We start from the raw sequence: 19,468 nt of genomic DNA, 5'->3' as shown, positions 1-19,468 counted from the left end.
TAGTTGTCTGCAGTCAGCCAGAATAGAATGGATACTTCTTGCTGGAGTAACCACAGAAACAGCAGTGTTGTTACTTGTTCTTTCAACCTCCCTACAAAACACTACTGTTTGATTTACCTAAAGGCTGATAGATGACATTTTCTTTTGAAGAAATACAATTTGTTTATTTTTCAGAGTATTGTAGAAGTTTTTGAAAACTGAGTACTTCAGAGAGATCTAAAGTTTAAACAGTCAGTATGACTGAAAGAGACTAGAGTAGCAAAGAATGTGCTTGCCTTGAGTTGTGCTAAAATGTACATTTTGTTTTTTCTTAAAACTTGCATTCTAAATGTTAATTTTTTAATGTTTATTACTTATATACCAAGTCCACTGAAGTGTGTTTGCTAACAGTTCAAAGGCTTTCTGCAATTAAAATTTGCAGAAGATGTGAGATCTTATAATTGTGTTGTCTTTCAGTTTTGCCTGGATTATATCAAAATACGCCTAGAGAGTCAAGAAGGTGAGTACATTTTTCATTTTATGTTAGTACTCAATATATTTATTTTTAATTAAGTAACTCTGTCAAAGGTATTAAGAAGTGAATCCTAATGTAACCTTTATTCTCATTTTGTCATTTATGTAATAAATTATACTGGTGTCGGTAGTCAGATAAAAGAAAATAGAGAGTAGAAATTTGACCTGCCCTTTAACAAAAGCGATTAACAAAAATAAAAAGCAAGAGCAACCCTCCTGTAAAATGTTAGCTTTTTAAAACTTTATGAGTTCTTTTATTTCAGTGGTGTTAAGTAGACAGTAAAAACCACACTGGTTTCTTGGGCCTTTCCTGTCTAGATCTCTCTTGATAGTTTTGTCTCTAGTGTGAAAGTTGTGTATTTCATGTCACTGAAAGAAATAGTGACATAATTTGGAAAGAGCGAGTTACGACTCCTGCTCTGTTTCCTTTCTTTTCTTTTGTAGGGTTTTGCTCTGGGCCTGAAAAGCTTTGTTAGCTTTTGTTAATGTTAAGTTGCATTCTTAAGATCCAGTCGTGTTGAATGTTGTAATTGTTATTTGTAGAAGAGAACTGTTGTATTTTGTAATTATTACATGCAGAAAAATGTCTCACAACCTGTAAAGATAAGTGTAGCCTTTGCTCAGTCAAGTATTTAAGTTTATATTGCATCTAAAATACAGATGCACAGAAACTGAGTTTTCATGCTTTAAATGTATTTTTAAAAATAAAACACTGAAGAGCTTAGTATAATTGGTAGAAAATAGCTGTCAAGTTTTAGTTAAAACAACTGTGTGGTGCAGTTATTTCCACGGCACCTAATTCATCAATAGCATAAAAATGGTGACCCATTAAATGCTGTGTCTGTTAGGGCACTTAGCTCTTTACTTTTTTAGTTTTGCATGTATATCCACTTCTATGTCAAATTTTATAATACAATAAAACCTGTGAAAAACTTATCATTGGCATTGGCAGCATCAGATGCAGTGTTAAAATTCTACCATGTTACTGACATTTCTTTTGGGGAATAAAGTAGGAGTAGTCCTTTATTTCCTCAGGCAATCAGATAATTTCTCTGCATGTGTTTATGTCTTCTTTTTAAAGTTATTTTTTATATGGGAACTTGGTCAAAGATAAATGTACAAAGAAAATTTTGCAAACTTACTGTAAAATGTGTCATAGCAATAGTTGCAAATTTAAATCACTGGAAATTGTGGGGATTTTTTTCCTCTGGAATGAAAGAGTTGGTGGGCAGAAAACAGTTTGCTTCTGATGCCTTTCTTGTCATCTTCCAGATGCCATTGGAATTTAGCCTGTCTTTTAAGACATGAAAAACTATCACTTCTTGCATGTCTGTTAATTTTAAAGTTTTAAGTACTTAAGAAATTTAGTGAGTACTATAGTGACTACTTGTTAAAATCAAGGGGGACATTGTAATGGAAACTTACAAATGTTTATTATATTTTAATATGTCATTATTTTTTCATAGAATCAGAAAGTGATATCAGAGAGATTAACCTGAAAACTTCAGAGCTTACTAAATGTGAATGGTGCAGTGTCCGAAAATTGCCAGTAGTTTTCCTACAAACAGTACCTTCAACCTGTAGCAGTCTGAGAGATCAACTGAAAATGAGTAAAGATAATGTCTGGTACGAATGCAAAGGAGACAGTAAGTAAAAAAAAATTATTCTACTATTCACTTCAAATTTTATTTTCATGTTTTGGGTCATGAATGAGTGCATTAAGACTAAAAGGGTCATCACTGGCTGGCTGGGGTAGCTGTAGTACTATTACCTTCCCAGGCTGAGTAAGGGTACAGTTCAGAACAGCTGGGCATCCTCTTTGTCCAGAAACATGCTAGTTACAACACTCAGTCAATTTAGTACAAATTTTTTGACTAATATTTGTACTGAATTAAAGCAAGTTGGTTTGGTTAGTTTTTGTATAGGAGCCTTTATATTTATATGGCAGCTTTTGTAATGCTTCTGCCATCTGTGCTGTTCTGCTGACAGGCTTTAGTTTTAGTAGAAACTGTTGTATAGGTTGGCTTGGGGTTTTTTCTCCTGGCATACTTGTCATGATGATGTGAGATAGACAAATACCTGCTTGGAGAATATGTGGATTATCTTAATATATATTAAAATTAAATTTAATTTCTACATAATTTGCAAGGTCCTAGCATCTTAATATGCACACCTGTTAAATGTAACATTTAGTCCTCTTTCTCTAAAATAGACTTTTCTTCAGGTTAGATTTTGTGGTTATTTATACTTACAGACAGTTTTGTATATACATGAATGCATTCAAACAGAGGAAGAATGCTTTCAGCAATTTTAGAATTGAGTGCTCCCATAATACTGTGTAATAGTCTCATCCATGTCCTGTAAGAAGCATGAGCTGTAAGGAGTCTTATAATTACAGAAGTAATTGGAGAGCATGCAGGAGAACTGGACAAAATTCTGGGAGCAGGAATTAGACCCCAGGTGGACACAGGTGTTCACAAAAAAGAAGAAAGATGTCTGTGTGAGAATGGCTCTCAGCAGTGTCCCCACTTAGCTCTTCTCCCTGAGGCTGTGGCACAGAGTTTTACATCCGGCTGCTTTATTGCATTTGATATGCAGGAGCACTTTGTTGATAGCACACTTGCTCTCTGCTTTGTAAGCAATGAAATTAATTAAAGCCTGTATCCAGAGCTGTGTAAGCAATTGTATGTAGATGCCTAGCTCCCAAAACAGACCACCCAAAAGCCAGTTAGATATCTAAATTCTGTGTGCATTGGATTGGGAATTGTGCTGCTGAAGAATTCTTTTTCTCAAGAGTTAGCATGCTGGGTTAAGAATGACCAAAGGGAAATGGTTATGCTTGTGTCTGAAAAACAGAAAAACAGGTCCTGGCAGCTCTCTGTTGGGCAGCAACATGAGACTGGGATTTGCAGCCTGAATTCTATTACTTTTTCTGACTCTGTAGAATAATTCCTTTTAGTGCAATTTACTGCTTTTTGGTTTTTCAGATCATAAAAGTGGATGATATTTATATAACAGCTGATTGATCTGAGTAATTCTCTCCAACTTCCTCAAAAACAGTGATGTTTTATAGCACAGTCTTTTAGGATCAGAGAGGAAATAATGCTGAATATGCTATTTCTGAAATTTTAGTGAAATAATAGGGTAGGAACTGCAGTAAGAAAAAGAGAAAGTATTGGTTACAGTCTTACTCTCTGTTAATGAAGATGCTATTTCAAAATATGTTTTGGCATGTCATTTAAAAATTTATCAGATGTAATATTTAATATTTCTTGATTAAGGTAGAATTTGAATGCACTCTTTGGAAATGCTAATAAAAAAGTTTTGGCAGTTAGTCCTTCTCTCTTGTCTGCTCACATCTGTATTAATTCTTACAAACATTATCAACAGTGTGTACTCGTGTTGGCCTAAAATTCCATGAAATCTGTTTATAATTGCTTTATTTTATTTTACAATGCTTTATTTTATTTTATTCCTGAATGAATAATTTTCTTTCTGCTTTTTTTGCAGGTCAGGAAGAACAGTACATAATTTTAATTTTTGAAACTGGTCTTGATCCTCATGCAAATTCAATATTTGAAAAAATAATTATGGACATTGGTATTAGAAATAACATTTCTGACTTCTTTGTGAAAATTTCCTTTGAAGAAGCCAATGCCAGGCTTGTTGCATTTACGAAGTGCTTGGAGGACAATTCCAAAGGAAGCCCATCTCACAGAGAAAGCAAAATAAAAAATGTAATTATGTTTTTGCTTTAGAACGAAGTCATTGTATTATATGGGTTACAGATACACTAAGGATAGTGTGTTAGTCAGCCAAAGAAAAATTCCATCAACTTTTGGTGGCTTTTATATGAAAATTCCCAGACTGGTCTATGGTGGATTATGAAACTATGGGAAATAGTCTGTACATTCACAGTACTTTTTAGGGTGTTTAGTTTGATTGTAAAGTTATACAATGGTCCACAACTAATGTTGTTATTTAAAAATTATTAAGGGATGAGAAATCTTTACTATAATCAGACAACATAACTTTCCAACTGGTAAAATTCTGGTATTTCAAACAAGAAATTAAGTTGCACTGTTGTAGTTACCGTTAATTAATGCTTTCATTAAATAAACTACTTTTTAAAAATTTAGAAAGTTTTGTGATTCTGCAAGAAATGAGCAAAGACCTAAGTGTAATAGATGAGGTAGGAAAAGAAAAAAACCCTCCAACTTGAAGTTCTCAAAACAGATATTACACTGCTGGACTTCACAAAGTTTTATTGCCATTTCAATAAAATTGAGCACAGTATGCAATTTAATATTGACTCTATTCTCTTAAGGTTGCTTCTGAGTCCAAAATGCAGCAACGAAATAAACAGTTGCCATTTTTTGATGATGATGAAGAAATTGGCGAACCACATACAGTATTTATTGGTCCTATAGAAAAGTAAGATATTTATTTTTGCCTGTAATAATTCTCTGAGGGGTTTTTGGCATTTCATACTTCTTATTGAATGTATTTTTCTTCTCAGGTTGATAGTTTATCCACCTTCTCCAGCTAAAGGTGGTATTTCTGTGACCAACGAAGACCTCCATTGTCTAAATGAAGGAGAATTTTTAAATGATGTTATTATTGATTTTTATTTAAAGTAAGTTTTATTTCACATCAGTTTTTAGTCGTCTTTTACTTTGAAACTTGAAAAGTTAACTTAAAAACTTGAAAAGAAAACTTAAAAATTTATAGGTCAACAACTATGTATAGATGTAATTTTAAAGGTTGTTTTTGATCTTGCAAGGAAGTTTAGTTCTTCTCTTGTCCTGCTTGACAGTGACCCTTACCTGGGTAAAGGTTCTTTGGGCTTCTTAACATCTCAAGAGCAAATTTAACTGGAAAAAAAAAAAAAGAAAAGACTTTTTTAAAGTTCAGTTGTTTTTTCCAGAGTAGCTGTGTTTCTTGGAGTTTGTTTTGATTAATGTAATACATAAGTTAATTTTGTGCTATCACTGAGGCTGCAGATGTCAGAAGTATATGAAATTGTTACATGCTGCTGGTTTTATGCTACACATAAAGTGTGTATGTGTATTTTTCAGTCTATTAACATATTTTAGAAGTAAAAATGAAATTAATGTGTCACTCCTGGGACTGTTTGGAGATCTGGTGGCTCAAATACAAAATACAGGTCTCTTAGATAGGTTTTTATGTAAAAACTCCTTGAAAATTTGTTTTCCTGCCATGAAACAAAAATAAATACAAGAACAGCAGAACAGCTTGTTGATTGAGCAGAGCAATAACACCTCAAAATATTAATACCTTGAAATATTTACATATGTTTTGCATTAATTAGTTTCTGTGGATAGTCAGCTCCAAAGAGCTGTTCTGTGAGAAGGTGCTACAATTTGGTGGGGAGCACCTGTTAGCAGTCCTTTTTACTCTGTTGCTGAGTACTTTGAGTTAAAACCTCCATTATTTTTTCTTTATTTTCTTTTTTTTTTTTTTAACTAATCAGGTATTTGGTACTTGAAAAGCTGAAAAAAGAAGATGCTGATAGAATACATGTGTTCAGTTCATTCTTCTATAAACGCCTTAATCAAAGAGAAAGAAGAAACATTCATGAAACTTCAAACCTTTCGTAAGTCTGTTGATAAGTCAGTTTAACATAGAGCTAATGCAATGAAGATTCTTAAAAACAGATGCTATACAGAGAGAAATAAACAGAACTCTAGGAAACATCCAGATCTGTAGCAGACATAGAATATCCCTTAAAATTTTTTAAGGTGAAAATGTTTAGGTGAAAATATCTGGAAAATGCTCCCTCAAATAAAATAAGCCACCCTACAAATTGTATGTTGATTTCTTCTTTCAGAATACAGCAGAAGCGACATGGGCGAGTAAAAACGTGGACACGGCATGTTGATATTTTTGAGAAAGATTTCATTTTTGTTCCCCTTAATGAAGCGTAAGTGGACATACTTTTTATCACATTTGGTAAATGCTTAAGCTTTATAATTCTGAAATTGAAAGTTACATTATAACAAGAATTGAAGTTAAAAATTAAGAGAATAAACATCTTTTTCCAGGTGATAAAAATTAAGTAGTTATATAAGACCTTTAAATGTGGCAGTATAAGAATTATCAGACAGTATAAAGATAGCAAAAATTAACTTCTGTGAGTACTTTTTCTAGGTTTTACCTCAATCTCTTGCATTCTTTCTTCTAAGCTTCTGACATTGGTAACTTTTGGATTTATCTTTTTTAGTCCTTTATAATGAGACCTCTGATATAGATGGGCTCTTCAGTTACAATAAATGGATATTGAAAGAAAACTTAATTGAAAATCACTACTGCCTTGAGAACGTTATTCTTTTTCTTTATACCCCTTTGTCCTGCTATTTGTTAAGGGTCAGGAAGCAGACCATTAGCATTCTAATGTTTGCTAAGAACTGTGATGATGCTTGCTTTCCTTAAGATCAGAGCAAGTTGTCACAAACACATATCTGTATTTCACAGAAATAATCTAAACAGTTCTTAAGCCAAAATATTTATGAAAGTTAAAGTACTGTATTTTAAATGTATTCAATAAAAAGAAAATAAGGACAGGAATTTTCTAACTAATGTCTCATAGGCATACCTAGATGATATTTCAAAAATTAAAAAAGAGGTATTTTTTTTTTTAATAAAATGTGATTTATCTTGGTATTGTGCCATGGTGCAGTGGGAGGCAAATTTCTAAATCTTCTCGTTTTCCTGCCTCCTCTCCAGCTAAATTCTGAGGCTATCAGTATAGAGGCAGTTACGAGATAACTGGTCATACATAGATCTGCCCTTTTTATAAAGTTGTATTTCCCCAACAAAGGTGTTCATCAGCACTAACTTTAGTTTTTGATGTACCATGACCTCTGGCAAGACATCCAGATCTAGGGGATTTTAATGACTCAAGTGTAAAGTCCACTGCTGGTCCCTGTCCACTGCAGACTTCATCCTTGCCATCCCTCTCCCATGAAACTTAAAGTACCAAAACTTTTGTTTTGTGTGTCATTTAAATTTTAAGTTGCCTTTGCACTTGTTACACAGTTCACTTCCCACCATCTTCTCATGTGTCATTCACATATGCATGTGGGTTAGGCAGAGGAGAAATAAGGTTATGCAGAGGAGAAATGAGTATAAATTAGAAGTTACCTGAAAAGGAAAACAAATAGTTCTATGGTTTTATAAGAATTATTTATGTTGCTAGTAGCTTAAAACACAATAGTTTTTACTGTCTTGTTCATTTACTAACAAGGAAAAAGCAGTGTCTTTCTCAGCAAGTAGAGCATAACAGTTCATACTGAAGGCGTAACATTGACACCATGTGTCAGTTGGTGATTTCGAGTTAGAGTAGCTTGGTCTCATGGACTCATCCTGTTGTGATTAGAGCATGAGAAGTGTACTCCTGGTGTGCATATGTCACCTGGATATAGTCCTGTTCACGCTTCTCAGAACTGTCCCTTCACCATAAGCTGAAGCTTGTCAAGTGGTGATGGTCGGACATTTATTTGCAACAGTGGTTTCCTGGTAGGTACAGTAAGAATGTTGCAGAGCAGAAAAATAACCAAGTAGCCAGGGAGATGAGAAAGTGGTGGTTTGATGGGGAGTTGCTGGGTTTTGGTGTCTAGTTCCAACAAGTTTTTCCAGACTATCTCATAACCATTAGATTAGGGAATGTAGACTCATCATCTAACCAGCTGTCAGTCTGCAGTAAGTGGAGGTGGGGAGGTTGCCTCCCGGGCAGAATCATTTTCAGAACAGTGTGTTTTGATTTAACCATGACTACATCCGTGTCCTTTGGCTGTACAGTCCTTCTTGTTCAGGTCTCCAGTGAAAACAAATTGTTCTCTTAAAAGTAACAAGCTGTTCTCTTTTTACATCCAGGTTAATATGCTAGTCTGCTGAAATAATTGGTACATAAAGTCTCTGTTAATAAAATACACACACTTTCCAGGGTTGGGCAGTACTTAATATGTTCATTTATTAGATCTGGTGAATCATTCAAGACAAACCATACCACACATGCTGCTTTCAGTGGCCACTTACTTTAATTGCCATTAAGTTTTGATGCAGTTTGGGCTTCATAACCATCTAATTTTTTTTTTAGCATGGCAGTTAGACATGCATGTTTTAGCTACTGCTTTTTATTTTGTCTCCTAAAACACATTGAAATGTGACTTCACCTGTATAATATGTAGCTAGCTTCTGTTATTTGCTGTAGACAATCAAAGATCCCTCAGAAAATTTCTTTATTGGACAATCAAAATCCACTTGTAATGCCTCAGTCCCTAAATTTGCTGCTGCTCTAGTTCTGATTGAGTGGCAAGTCAGTGAAGCCTAAAGAAGCAAGGAAATAGGAGGAAACTGTTGCCAAACTTACACTTTTTGTTGGGGGATATAACTGTTTTTGATTTGGAAAAGTTAGAATGTAAGTTCTGTGAAGGGTGGGGAAGACAGCAGAGCCATTGTGATGGCATTAGAAGCACTCTTTTTTTTTTTTTCCTTCTTTAACTTACTGTTGACAAGATTTCATTAAAAATGTGAAGTGTTAAATACAGTTGTGAGATCACATAGGTGGAAGACTGTGGGCAATTCAGCCATACCATTAGATCTGACTACTTGTGTTGCTAGTGCTGAACTACCAGAAAACTTCAAACAGCCATAAAACATGAACTCTACAATCTTTAGTTAATGCATTAATGAAGAAAATGTTAAAAAAGAAATAAGCTTCGATTCAGAGAAATAAAAAAAAAATATAAAATGTGAGCAAATTGAAATAAATATTTAAGACAGCAGCTGTTTTCAACTAACTGCATCATATTAATTAATTTGTTGGTGATTATTTGCATGGAGAAATTGTACTTTTACAGAAGCCTGTGAAGGCTTGAGTAAAACCTGGTCAGAAAAATGAACAGCTATTAAAGTTTGTCTTTGAATAATTACAGGGGCATTAATGTAATTGCAAGTTTTTAATGTATTTTTTTCCTTGGCAGCGCCCACTGGTTTTTGGCTGTTATCTGTTTCCCTGGTTTAGAAAAACCCAAATATGAACCAAATCCCCATTTCCATGAAAATGCTGCAATGCCGATGAAATGTTCCTCTTCAGATGGAGAGAGCAGCACACCATCTCCTTTGCCAAATGAATTAGATGCACAAAACTCACCTTCCAAGTCTACAGCAAAGAAGACATTTACCAAAAAGTACAATACAGCTTTAATCGACCCAAACACTGAAATAGAGGACAGTGAATCTTCGTGTTGTAGAAGAAGTCCTTGTAGGGGGAAAAGTGCTTTCAAAAAACTGAATCAAATAGACAGTGATGTGGAAGAACCTAACACTGTGGAATCAGCATGCCATAAACTAGACCATAGAACTCTGGATGAAAACGGTATACAGGGTGAATTCACAGCTGCTAGCCAATCTATGGGTATGTAATTGTAAAAATATGCACATTTTAATGAAATATTTGGAGATTTCAGATCTATTACTACTTCTGCAATGGTGTAAACTTCATACTTCAAAAGTTTACTATATGGCTTAACTTCAAGTGCTTGCAATATAAGTGATTCATAGGTATTGCATTTTAAAAGTTTTTGTGGTTATTGACATAACTCTCCTGGCAAAGGGCTGGAGATAAAACACTGTTTTCCTAAATCAGATTAATTTTTCAGTTCTATGACCTTTTTTCAAACAAAATAATTTTGTAGATGCCACTTTGCATCCCTCAAGATTGCAGTTGTTAGGGAAAGAATAGTAGTTGACCTTGGATCCTTATAATGTATGTGCGAGGGAAAGCTGACCTAAGATTATGTGAACAGCCTTAATATCGGTGTCTTTTATCATTTCATGTTTTGCTACAACACTGTTAATTTCTTTAATGTCTTGATAAGAAAGTATGTAAAAAGAGTAAGAAAAAAGAATTTTCTCCACTGTGTTACATGTAGAGAGGCTTTCTCAATTCATTGCTGCTGTGGAGACTGAGCTCACCAATCTGCAAGTGTTTGTACCCAGGTGAACAAAGGAGCTGGTATACTTTTAAAGGCAGGTGAAGGAAGTAGAAAAGGGTTGTTTTCTCTGTTCACTGCAACAATTGGATCTCCTTAAGGCATGCAGTAGGAAAATGACTATGCAAAAGCTTTTACTTTAGTCACCAGTAGTATTCCTACTGACAGTTTATACAGTAAGGAATTGTGTACCTTATGTAGTACAAGTTCTGAAAATATTACCAATTGTACGGTTTAATCTGTATACTGCAGGCTATTACAACTCCAGTATCTTTGTGGGTATAAATAGTACTCATTTATATTCTAAATGTATTAATTTGTGATAACATTATCACTGTTCCTAGAAGGCCTTGGACAGGTGCTGGTGGTGCATGTAGATGTGTTCTTGTTTGAGTTGATTTTTCACTTTATGTGTGATTGTTACCATTTACAATATTGCTGCTGTATGATGGGGTCTCAACAGTAGGATGCTGCTACTGTTGCTTGTCTGTAATTAGTTGGAATGTGCCTTATGACAGGTTTTTGCTAGGATTATCTTTCTTGTGGGTTTTTTTCTGGCTGCATTGTATTGGCAGCTGATGGTCATTTTCCTTCTAATTTGAATGCTCAGATTCTCTTGCTCAAGTATTGAAGATGATGCACTCTTTCATTAAAGCGGATGTTCTAAGGGGGCACAGTCCTGATTTAAGGCTGAGATTGACCCTAAGGATGTGTTTAGGCAGCTAAATTTACATGCACTGTGTTTAAACTTCCATTTCAACCAGATGGAAGATTCTGCTTTGGTTTATCTAAGCAGCCTTCATCTGTTGCTCCAGACGGGTGTGGATCTTGACTCTGCCAAATCCATCCGTATAAGTCCTGGATATCCAAGGATATCTCAAAAGACTGCATGTGCCTCTGATAGTGTAGTCAGTGAACCCAAGAGACTTTCTCTTCTCATCCTACAGCAGATACAGAGTAGCTGTTCAGTTAAGTAGCTCTGTGCTCTCCTGATGGTTTCCTGGCATGGAGACCCTAGGTGCTAACTATACATGGGAGCCTAGACTCAGATGGCTTGATCTCAAACTCCTGGTGTTGAACTTGTGAATGTGTAGAAGTTCATACCCAAATAACTTTGAAGTAATCCAAAATATATCTATTTTTATTACTTATCTAATCATTTTTTCTCAGTTTTTGAACAAGATGTGTTTTGTCTCAATATTAATACTTATTTTTTTGAAATACATCAGCAATAAGTCACATTAGTATATGGCCTATTTCTTATGCTAAGGTCTTTTCAAAGGTACTGAGTAAGACTAATTCCCAAGCTTTTCCCTGTGGAACTTCACTGGTGACCTCTTTCCAAAGTGTTACCTTAACATCTCTTTTGAGCTATTCTCAAATGTGTATGTTCTTCTTTTTTTTTTCCACTAGCTACTTCACTGCTCTATTTACTGTTACAGAAATCCTAGTTTCCTTTAATAGGTAATATGTCCTCCAATGACACCATAACCAGTATTATTTTTGTCATTGTTTAGACGTATTACAGTAGCCCATTTCTAGGAAGATTTCAAGTTTTGCTGGCATGAATTACTTATTTTTCATTTATTTCCACAGTTTACTATTTTTTCCATCAAAATCTGTTCTTGTATGGTAGTAGTGAGACTAGTGCGCCTGTAGCTGTCTGTATTTGCTTCTTGTACAGGTATAGCTAGAACATTGATTTTTTTCATCTGATGTTGTTTCCCACTAAATATGGGACTAAATATATAGAGGTCATTGGGAGTGAATTTAATCTTTTACGCAATAAACTGAAATATTTCTAAGCTGCTGTTCCCAGGAGAGCTGATCCTTCATTCTGCCCTCCCCACTAGTGTGCTCCCAAGCTGCCTTTCCCCTTCTAACAACACAAGTCTCCACAGTGAACTGATGCAAACAATTATTCCAGTAGAAAAATAATAGGCTAGTGACTGCCTTTTTCAGTGATCCACTGACTGTGTGTATGGATGTATTTGGTGTTATGGAAGGAACCAGCTAGGGATAGGAGTAGATGGTCATTTTAGAGAGCATATCAGAGTGCCCATTTTGGTGACAGTATCAATTTAGACTTTTATAAAGGCTTCATGGAACTGTGCGGAAGTTTCCTAGTGGGTTTTAGTCCAAGTGTTTCAAATTTATTTAGGTGTTTTACACAATAAGAAACAGTTTCTGTTGGGCGAATTAGAAGAAACTTACCACTTCTGTTCAAATGCATGAGTAAATTATTATATGTTAGCTGTATCACAGTTACTGTAAGCAATCCTGAGGAAATTTGAGGTATTTAAAATTAGTTTGGTCTTCAGTGCTGACATAGTATTTGATATTTAAATATCCTGCTGTCTGTGATTGATACAGATGGATTGCACAAAATCAGACTAAACTATAGTGAAGATTCAGCTGATGGCAGTAAACTAAATGAAGATGAGCTTATAGATTTTTCTGAAGACCAAGATAACCAGGTAAAGAATTTAGCAATTTTATTTAGGAAATGTGAACTGTTGTGTTGTATTTTGAATAGACAGCTTAAAACCGGTGTACAGATTGTGAATGTGCATTATATAAAGCTACTTATCTTTACAAGTGTCAAGTCCAAAGCACTGGGTACCTACAAAAATCTGCAGGTTAGCTGACAGAGAGGATTATACATTTGTTCATTTATCTGTTTAATAGAAAACTGCTGTAGTGATCCTGCATTTAATTTTGTGAGTGTTTTGTGTAGTGACAATATTACACAGTGATTTTAGTGGGAACACTGAAGTCAGTACACTTCTATCTTTTGTCTCCTCCACTCCATGTTCATCTACTCAACGCAAGAACAAGTTACTCTTCTTTCAGCTGCATTTCCTGAATATAATCAGACACATTTATAAGTATGTGTTGCTTTGTTGTTTTGTTTCATTGGTGCTTTTCCTAATCAGATTTACACAGCATGAATTTATAATCAAGTACCATTCTTGTTCATATTGGAAAATATTTATCTTTTAAAGCTGTGGGAAGACTGAATATTAAATTGTCCCTGACTCACTCGGTGCTGGGTATGAGGGCATTATTCCATAGCCCTGCTCCTTCGTTAAGTGTAAGTTCAATGCGAGCAGGCCAGAAGTTACACATTTGCTCTTCCTAACTGGCTTGCCGCTCATGTCCCAGGTGTACGACCTTTTCTGGACCTCTGAGTCCAGAACAAACTATTATTTTTCAATCTGCACCTCTCTGTAATGACTTCCAAGTAGCTCTGTATATATGTACGCATACATACATATAAAAGCTCCAGTTGCTGTTGAAACCTAAAGGTGTTTTCAGCTGGACTTAGCCCACGTCTCCTGTCATGCCACCTGTGCAAACATTCTGAGTTTTGCCTGATGAAACTGCCTGTTTTGTAGCAGATAGAGTTTCCAGAAGATGGAGAATAAGTCTGAAATACATGGCATGAAGGCAGGGAAGCAAGCACATGGCCAGCTTCATTCCTCGAGGAAAGGAACAAATTCCAAGCTCTTTTGTTGCCGTGTAGCTTAGAACTTAATTCAGGCAGAAGCTGTCACTGATATTTTCTAGAATGCACAAAGCAAGTTTAGAAATGACCATGACAAACTGAGTGGACCAACCTTTTTATCTGCCAAAAAAGGAGTTGAGGCTGCAACAAAAACAAGTGTATGAGGAGCTAGGCAGTAGTTTCTTATATGATAACGTATTCATGGCATAGCTTGAGGATTTCAGTGCCAAGATTCTGTGCATTAATGAAATGTACACAATGCACACAAAAATGTTAATAAATCATGCTGCTACAGGGATTCTCATTCTTGGAAAGGACCTCCTTCCCCATAATGCTGTCATCTGTCAAGTAATGTTGAATTCAATGGAAGGGTGAGAAACTATGGGTCACTGGAATTCTTTTAGATGCAACAACTTAGTGCTTTTGTTCATAAAACTTCTGTATTGTTCATAGAAATCAGTATTGAAATCAGAAGGCCAGAGGATATTTCCAGGCTTGTGATGTGACTGTTTTTGCAGTCCATAGTCCCGTATATCACGGTTTAATTTTCCTTGCCCTAAGAATCAAGTTGTTGCATTTTGGAACAAAAATAGAGATTTATTTCTCAGCTTGTTGCAGATCCTGTCTCATTTCACCTAGAAGAAAACATGTACAAAACTGCCAAGCAAGTTTCTAGTATTGACTGCAAGGAAAAGTACTGATAATTTGGATTAGAACCAAATAATGGAGATTGACCTCTTCTAAGCCAGAGGTGTTTTGAAAATGTCGGTTGCATTTTATAGTTTCACAGTCCTTAAGTAAATAGCAGCATTCAATCCATGTCATTCTAGCATGAATTTCAGAAACCATGTCATTAAAAGTTGGTCAGCTTAATGAAAAGTGAATAATTTCAGATTAAAGCTATCATTGCTTTATTGAACTCAGTTAGTGGTGTTGAATGAAAATGTTAAGTGTACCAATAAATTCCTTTCCATCTGTTTGAAAAAAACAGTATTAGCTTTTAAATACCTGTAATAACATTGCTTCTGTAGGAAGACAGTAGTGATGACGGTGGCCTTGTAGATGATAACTGTAATTCAGAAATGGGACAATGGTACCTGAAGCCAACTATCTGCAAACAGTAAGTATTAAAACAGTTTAAATGGAGATTTCATAGAAGTTTATGCAATAGAAAAGATTATAATTTTGAGAAATAGTCATACATGAACCTTAATCAGCATGCTGTTAGGGTTTGAGAGAGAACTTTATATTAAAATCTTCAGTGAGCAGAAAATTTATTGAATGAAACTACTAGTGAAACAATAGCTTTTTTTGGTTTCTGTTAAGCCCTGTGTGCTGCATCGGGCAAGTGAAGATTGTTTCTTACAATGAGGCTGTTCTTCGGTATTTTGCACTTGGATTCCTACAAAAACAAGGTGCAGAAGCATGTTCAAATGTATCCTATATTAAAAAGCCGATTAATATTTTTAAATTAAATAATAAAATTATTAGTGAAAAAAAAACCTTTATCACTACTCAAATTACTAAAGGAATATTTGGAGTAATTTTAACTGCCCCCTTTTCTTATCTAAATAAGATAGCTGTTCCTCTTTATTGTCTCTCTCTGTTTTTTTTCCTCTAATAAAAGAGTTCCACACTTCTTAAATTTTTTTTTATCTGTTCTGGATTTGAAAACTTTTCTTTTTTTAATATTTGATAGCCAGGAGTAATTTCTTAATAAATATTTCCTGCAGTTCTTTGCATTATGGTGTGACAGATGCATGATTCGAAATCCAGAAACATTGCTACTAGTATTGCCGTCTTGACAGTTTTCTTTGTATTTTTTTCATAATTTATCTATTTTTGTATTTCCTTTCTTGTGACTACAAGGTTTACAGAAAGGTGAAGACTTTCACAGTACACTCACAGTACGTTCTTAGGAGGCAGAATAGAATTACGGATTTATATGTTATGGAACATAGGACTTAATACGTTTTCAAGAAAAAGTCCATCTGTGTTGTGTTTTAAGAATATTTATGAGCTTCTGATTATAGCTTGGCTAAATTTGTCTCATTTTGATGACAGATCATCTGTACATAATACTTTCCAGCAGAGACTGTATTTTAATCCAATGTGAAATTTCATAACATCTTTGATGGTTAAGTATCAAAAGTCATTAAGGGCACTTAAATACTCTACTATTAGCATATTGTAAAATTACTTCTATATAAAATAGAAAATTACTTTGAAAAGGTTGTCACTTCTTCCCCCTTTGTTCAGAAGAGCATTTTAAGGAGCATTTAATGCTTTTTAAATATCAGTACCTTTATGCATACTTTTATCAGAAATTAAAACAAGTACAAGCAACAAGAGGACTTGAGATTTGGTTCTCTAGAAAATATTTGGTTATAGATACCTTTTTAGAGTCTTCTAAATAGACTTTTTAAAAGTCTTCCAAATAGAGTTGGTGGGTGTTTTGTGTGTAACTACCAGCTAGATTTCAGATCCAGATTGGGACCACTTCTTGAACATGCTTTCCTAATGCTTTTCTTCTAGTGTGCTGTGGAGTGTCCCAACTATCCTCAAGCTGCTACTCCAGCAGGACATTTGTGGGCTCTGTGCCTTACTGTCTCTTGCCAGTGTCCCAGATACCTTGTGCACCTAAAAGAGCATTAGACACCTGAAGGTGTTTTAAGGAACTGTAACAAATTGTCTGACAGTACTGTATTTCCTAAGTACATTCCTAAGTGTACTTATTGTATGGTTAAATATAAAGATAAGTTGCCATTTAGTTATCCCTATTAGGAGGTTACAGCAGTGCTGGTAGAACTTTGCAGTATTGATCTAGTTTTGTTAAGGCCACCCCACAAACTATTTCTGTGTAACATTGTGTTTTTCAAGCTGCTGTAAAATATTGTGTACTTAAAACTCGTGTTCTCTGTTAGGCCCTGCATTTTGCTTATGGACTCACTGAGAGGCCCTTCCCGGTCAAATGTTGTGAAAACACTAAGGGAGTAAGTTTCCTATCTGGTGCCTGGGGCTTTTTTAATTTGGTTTGGTTTGGGATTTTTTTTTTTTCTTTTTTTTTTTTAGTTTGGTTCAGTTTTTCAATGGGTTTTTTGGTGGGTTTTTTTTTGGTTTTTTGGGTTTTTTTAATTCTTCAAGGAATAAAAAAATATTTTAATTTACATGGTCTTTTATTGTAGATATTTAGAGGTGGAATGGGAAGTCAGGAAAGGCAGCAAAAGAAGCTTTTCCAAAGATGTCATGAAAGGTTCCAACCCAAAAGTGCCACAGCAGAACAACTTCAGTGATTGTGGAGTGTACATCCTCCAGTATGTGGAGAGCTTTTTTGAGGTACGTATGTTCTTGAAGCTATTTTTGATTCCTGCAACAATCAAATATAAGCTGTGAAAGTGATTACAACTATAAAAGCCTCCTAGTGTAGCTCAATACCTATCAATGAGATTATGCATTATAAACTAATTTATGCATAAACACATGGAGTAACTTTTTTGAAAATAAACTAATTAACCTTTTTAGTTGCATGTACATAAAATAATTGTAAGCCATTAAATTTTCTGAGATAATCTAAAGAAAACACATTTAGAGTCTTCCAAAACACATTTAGAGTCTTCCTTTCTGTTCTTCTGCTGTGTACTCTTTAAAATCATCCACTAAGAACTTGAGATCAAAATCTAAACTAAAAATGCACTACAAAAAGCTTAGTAATTTTCCCCTGAGAACTGTGAGTGAATAAATTCAGAAATATGACACAGGTAGGATATTTATGTTTCTTTTGGGAGTGTTTTTAAATTGTAAGAAAACATGTAAGTGAAATCATTACAGCTGAATGCCAAATCTTGTTTCCATTGAAGGAATTGTTTGAATGCTTACTTACTTTCAAGCTGACTTGGTCTTCAAGTTACAGCTCCTTTCACAAGAGGAGGCATTAGCACCTTCTGGTCTAGATTGGGAGGAGAAATGATGGTCAAGTGAGATGCTGCCTGCATGGGACAGTAACTCTTTAGAATCCCTGGTGCTTTAGCATTGTTCTAAACTGTCCTGTAGCTAACCCTTTCCTGGAAAAGCTGGCAGCTTACCTGTTCCTCAGCCTTCCCTCCCTGCATTCATACATTACTCAAGAGCAGTAAGGCTTTAGCAGAATGCATTCTTGCAAATGGAAGGCAGAAGCTTTGCTTTACTGACGAGTTCCTGAGAGTTAGAACCATAACCAAGTGCCTCCTGTTTTGTTCACTGGGGGTACGAAGAGCAACCAAGTTTTATTAACCCGTTCCTTTTTGGAATGGTTTCATAAAACTTCCTCCAAGTTTTATTAGCCCATTCTTTTTTTGCAAATTAATTGCTGGATTATGCCAGGCTGTCATCATTTCTTGTCCTGCCTAGTCCAGCAGTGTGCAGCAGCTTTGTTTGCCAGAGAATAGGCACGACACATACATGTGACGCAGACCAAATCACAGGATATTCTCAGAAGTAACTCCAGTGGGGAGGGAAAACCTGAGCTGGCTGCACAGTACTAGACTGTCTCGAATTAGTCAGTGAACAATTTCAGCTTCTTTGTATTTGGAAAGTTGCCCACAGTCTCATTTTGCACCAGCTCTACAAACTTGAAGGGGAGTGTGTGGGAGCAGGTGCTTAAGCCGATGTTTGTGAGCATCAGAGGCCGCCAGGGGCCGCTGCGGGAGGGGCAGCGCGGGCTCCGCCGCCCCTCACCCTGGCACCGCTTGTCTTCCTCGCGCTGAACTGACTCAGAAAGTGTTGCTAGTGCAGCGTTAAGCACTGACGTGTTCCTGTGAAGAATGTCGCTAGTTTTTTTCACAAATAGCCTTGCTGATCTTACATCAGTGATGAATGTAATTCACTCTTAAAGAGCCCTGATGATGTAAACTGGAGGACAGAAAGGGAGGAATTTCTCTGTGACAGCACTGTTCCCCAGATTGTCATTTGGTTAGGGTGGAATTGTTGTACAGTATCACTGAAGAGGAGTAGAGAATGCATAATAATAATAATAATAATCGTAATTATTTGGGTGAATGTTACCTAGCAAGAAAATAGAATGTAAGTATAATAAGCATTGGTGGTAGGCAGGAGCTTTGCTTTCTAGGGTGAAATCTAAATCTGTCTTGCCTAGTTGATCATGATTCTAAAGGCTGTTTATAAGAAGACAAATGTCTTGGACTCCTGATTAGCTCTAGATTTTGATGCTTTAAAAATGTCCTATATCTTTGCAGTAGTTTTCTCTCTCTCTCTTTTTTTTTTTTTTTATTAGGAGAGTTTTACACATTTATGCAGACAAATGCTTAGTCTAAAAGTCGTAGCAAAGGCAGTAGATTGTTCAGGTAGTCTTATAATCAGGAGTGTGATCTGGATGGATTTTAGTCTGTAACATACTGAAGCATGATTGATTTTACCATAATTATACATGTACAAA

At 35.4% G+C, this 19,468-nt stretch overlaps 1 protein-coding gene across 2 annotated transcripts in view; it reads left to right on the top strand.

The window, feature by feature from the left end:
* The window catches only part of SENP6 (SUMO specific peptidase 6), a 72,075-nt gene that overhangs the window by 49,826 nt on the left and 2,781 nt on the right, over positions 1–19,468 (top strand). For both annotated transcript variants that reach the window (XM_036379638.2, XM_036379639.2), the window contains 12 exons: positions 457–499; positions 1,980–2,159; positions 4,024–4,250; positions 4,841–4,947; positions 5,033–5,149; positions 6,008–6,130; positions 6,365–6,457; positions 9,519–9,952; positions 12,903–13,006; positions 15,069–15,157; positions 16,962–17,030; positions 17,223–17,373. In XM_036379638.2, the coding sequence (XP_036235531.1) occupies positions 457–499; positions 1,980–2,159; positions 4,024–4,250; positions 4,841–4,947; positions 5,033–5,149; positions 6,008–6,130; positions 6,365–6,457; positions 9,519–9,952; positions 12,903–13,006; positions 15,069–15,157; positions 16,962–17,030; positions 17,223–17,373 (1,737 nt within the window). The remainder of the gene's footprint in view (positions 1–456; positions 500–1,979; positions 2,160–4,023; positions 4,251–4,840; positions 4,948–5,032; positions 5,150–6,007; positions 6,131–6,364; positions 6,458–9,518; positions 9,953–12,902; positions 13,007–15,068; positions 15,158–16,961; positions 17,031–17,222; positions 17,374–19,468) is intronic.

This window comes from Molothrus ater, chromosome 3, assembly GCF_012460135.2.
Source record: "Molothrus ater isolate BHLD 08-10-18 breed brown headed cowbird chromosome 3, BPBGC_Mater_1.1, whole genome shotgun sequence".
NCBI classification, from domain to species: Eukaryota; Metazoa; Chordata; class Aves; order Passeriformes; family Icteridae; genus Molothrus; species Molothrus ater.
This window is presented reverse-complemented; position numbering and strand designations above follow the sequence as displayed.